General features: G+C 40.2%; 1 protein-coding gene across 2 annotated transcripts in view; it reads left to right on the top strand.

Moving 5' to 3' along the window:
* LOC106939880 (H-2 class II histocompatibility antigen, A-U alpha chain-like) overlaps positions 1-2,430 on the top strand; it is a 21,641-nt gene extending 19,211 nt beyond the window's left edge. For both annotated transcript variants that reach the window (XM_015022450.1, XM_015022449.1), the window contains 2 exons: positions 1,668-1,952; positions 2,062-2,430. In XM_015022450.1, the coding sequence (XP_014877936.1) occupies positions 1,668-1,952; positions 2,062-2,189 (413 nt within the window). In that variant the 3' untranslated portion in view covers positions 2,190-2,430. The remainder of the gene's footprint in view (positions 1-1,667; positions 1,953-2,061) is intronic.
* The last annotated feature ends 1,477 nt before the right edge of the window (positions 2,431-3,907 follow it).

Consider the following 3,907-nt stretch of genomic DNA (forward strand, 5'->3'; position numbering starts at 1 on the left):
CTTGCTAGCTGACATCTCCGTCCTGAAGGTTTTCAGAATGCACGGTTAGAAATGGGAGAACCAGTTTGCTGTTTTCTCCTTTTGCCAAAGTTTGGTTGAAAACTAATAAATGTCTGTGGTTCTTTATATGTAGGTTGAGAAAATACCGATAATTCCATAGAAATGTTCTGTTCTCATAGTTATGCTTGGCTTTTCATTTTCTAACTGAGCCATAATGACCCGGTGTTATGGATCAACTGGTGGAAAAGACAGATATTTCTGTGGGCGTGGCTTTTTAGGACCCCTTTACCGAACCAGGAAGTAAACAGATAAACTTAAAGAACTACAAATCTTTGCAAAAATATAATCCGAAACACCCAATAAGATCTCGACAATAACTCATCAGAAAGACTTTTATTGGTCTAATATGGTATGATGCCTTTTTTATATATAAATCTGCAATTATTTGCAGATTTAAAATTATGCAGAACTTGTCCTGATTTACGTTTTGCTTCAGAGGCTGAAACTCTTCAAAGAATCGAAACAGATCTGAAAGCAAAGATTAATCCCTGAAAGCTGCCATAATTATTGAAGAGCCTTGATATTAAACATAAAGTGTTTAAAAAGATCGACTGGCTGCTGTTTTCCACATCTCATGTTCTATATTTCAATTAAATATCCACAGAAACAATAACGACATATTTTAAACACTGTTTTGATACGACATATGTGGGGCCGCGATACGAGGAGCCGCATTAACGGTGATGGAATAATAATAATAATAATAAATAGATATTTTATTGGGTTTAGAACAAAAGGGGCCAAATGCATGGAGGCAGTGACTAAATCACTGCCTCCATGCATTTGGCCCCAATAAAGGACATTATAAATAAATATTTCCAACCATTGTTGAATAAATAAACTTACAGGTGGAGAGAAAAACTCAGCTATGAAAAGATTAAAATAAATAATTTATGTGGGCTAAAAAAACAAAGATATGAAAAACTTACAGACTGAGTTCAGTTCGTCTTCAACCAGCTTTCGGCTCATGAGTCCGTTACTATGGAGACGGAGCTAAAGCCTGCAGTTTGTCCCGTCCGCCACCAGGAGGAGACAGCGGGCATCTCCATTTAAATATTATTATATTTAGACGTTAGAATTATTAAGAACTAAAACAACAAAAAACATTTTTACATTCAATAAACATAAAATTTAGATACACAAAAACAACGACTAGAGTAACAAGTCAAAAATATAATTATAATTTTTCTAACTTATTTTTAAAATATAACTTTGTTTAAGAACTGATTTCCTTTAGGCTTAGGGCCTGAACAGGTGTGGTCCAGGTGATTCTGGTTGACATCCAGATGTTCCAGCAGAAAGCCAGAACCGGGTCGGTCTGATCTGTGGGTCTCTGGTTGCTATGAACAGATAAACTCTGTAAAGGTTCAGTTCATTTCCTGTTCTGATTCATTAGTTCTTCTTTTCTCTGGTCCTCTGAACATTGTGGACCCGACTGATCCACCATCAGTGGTTCTGGTCTGAACCATCCTGGATCCGTTTCTCCATCCTTCAGATCAGCTTCAGCTCCTGTTCCTCCTTCTTACCCCCTGGTTTCTCCTTCTTACCCCCTGGTTTCTCCTTCTTACCCCCTGGTTTCTCCTTCTTACCCCCTGGTTTCTCCCCAGATGCCCCCTCTGGCCTGGTGATTTACCCCAGAGACGAAGTGGAGCTGGGAGAGAAGAACACCCTGATCTGTCACGTCTCTGGTTTCTATCCGGCTCCGGTCAACGTCTCCTGGACCAGAAACGGTCAGAAAGTGACTGAAGGAACCAGCATCAACATTCCCTTCCCCAGTAAGGACAGCAGCTTCACCCAGATCTCCAGGCTGCAGTTCGTCCCTCAGCTAGGAGACATCTACAGCTGCTCAGTGGAGCATCTGGCCCTGAAAGAACCACTGACCAGGACCTGGGGTGAGGAGACTTTGACTAGACCGGAAGCCTGAATAGGAACCATTAGTTAAATGATTAACCTGATTAAACCTGATTGAATCAAACATCCTGATGTTTCTTGTCTCTCCAGATGTGGAGATGGACAATCCTCAGTCTGGTCCCGGTCCGTCCATCTTCTGTGGAGTCGGTCTGACCATCGGCCTGCTGGGAGTCGCTGTGGGAACTTTCTTCCTGATCAAAGGGAACGAGTGCAGCTGATTGGTTGATGATCAGTGATTCATGTTCAAACTGTTTTTTTTTTCATTCTTCTTCACTTTAATCAGTTTTTCTTCATCATTGATGTACCTTTAATATAAACTGTTGTGAAAGTTTAAAGTTGACTTTAAATCCTTTAATTCATAGAAAACTGCAACATTAAACTATTAACTGATGTTTTTATCTAACAGAATAAAACCTGCAGTCAGTTTGTTTCAGTTAATAAATGATTAATTGTTTCTACAGTTTCCTGTCCTTCATCCAGTCCAGCTGGTTTCTGTGTTTCCATCAGTAGATCATAAAGCCGATCCTCTGGTTCCATCATCTGTTCTCTATAATAACTTTAATGCAAACTGGAGTTTATTTTATTATAAATTAACTCAGCAGAGTTTCCTGCTCTGCATGTTTCTAGTTTTCTCCATGAGTCTCCAGGCTGATGGAGCATCGATTCACTCCAACCGCCTCCACAGGAAGTCAGGACAGCAGCTTCCTCTGGTGGAGGAAACCTGGTCAGTTTGGTGCCATGGTGTCCTGGGGTCACGGTGTGGTGACCTTTGACCTGCAGCAGCAGGTCTGGAGCTGCAGTGAAGAGCAACAGAGCTGATGGATGGTTGTCCTCAGCCTGAATGATGAACAGCTGGATGGTTCACTGGTTCTGCCCCAGTGTCCCCAGTAGCTGCAGTAGCTCCAGTAGCCGTAGCCTCCTGGTGTCACTACAGTGAACTGAGGCTCAGAGGCTGTGAGATGTGAGGATCTGTGGTCATTTCCAGATGTGAAGCTGCTGGTTTTTGGGTTCAGTGATGAAACGTTCAGATCTTTTCAGCCTCTTTCCTTCTAACTCATTTTTCATCTACAGCCTCATATTTCTGCATAACTTTATAATAATCCATATTCCTCTTTACTTTGTGTTTGTTCTGACAATGTGAACCTGAATCCAGCAGAAGTTTCACTGCAGAATATTTCATAAAAGTTGTTTAATTTAAACATTTTAAATCTCTTCTGGAAAAATACTGTGACATGTAGCCGCTCCCAGTGGGCGGGGCTTGTTGCTCCAACGCCTGAATCAGATGCTGACATCTGATTGGCTGATAGATGATGAGCCTGGTGTCACCATGGCTGATTTATCAATATACTTCATGTTTACCACTGCCACAGTTTTTATTTATTGACATTAACAAACACATTCATGTCAGATATTAATTTAATTCCTTATTTCATTTAAACACAATGATTATTAAATTGTGTTTTTCTGACATTAGAATATAGAAAAGGTTTTAACATATTTGTGATGTAAATAAAACTGGTGATCATGAACAGCAGGAAGTGATGGAGAAAAACCGACCTGAGATGAGAACTGATTGATATATGACTGATAACCAAAGAGACCAGATTAACCTGCAGAGGAACTAAAGGTCAACTCAGAGGTCAGAGGTCAGGGTAGATCAGTAACCATGTAGAAAAGCTGGTAGAAAACTTCTAATATTTCTGCTCCTGTTAAAGTGAAGGTTGTGTCTGAAAGTTCATCAGTGGTGGCTGAATGTCTGTATATATATTATTTTTAAAATATTCATATTAAATCTGATACAGAAACTATGTGATATGTCACTGAAACTAGAAGTTACTGTTTCTAAGCTAGCTGTGGTAGGTAACACAGGAAGTGACCTTATTGCTGCCACTGATCTCAGGGCTGCTGACATTTAGCCTCATTGTTTACACCAGAG

The sequence above is a fragment of the Poecilia latipinna genome, unplaced genomic scaffold (genome assembly GCF_001443285.1).
Source record: "Poecilia latipinna isolate Pla-1442-1.1 unplaced genomic scaffold, P_latipinna-1.0 Scaffold3011, whole genome shotgun sequence".
NCBI lineage: Eukaryota > Metazoa > Chordata > Actinopteri > Cyprinodontiformes > Poeciliidae > Poecilia > Poecilia latipinna.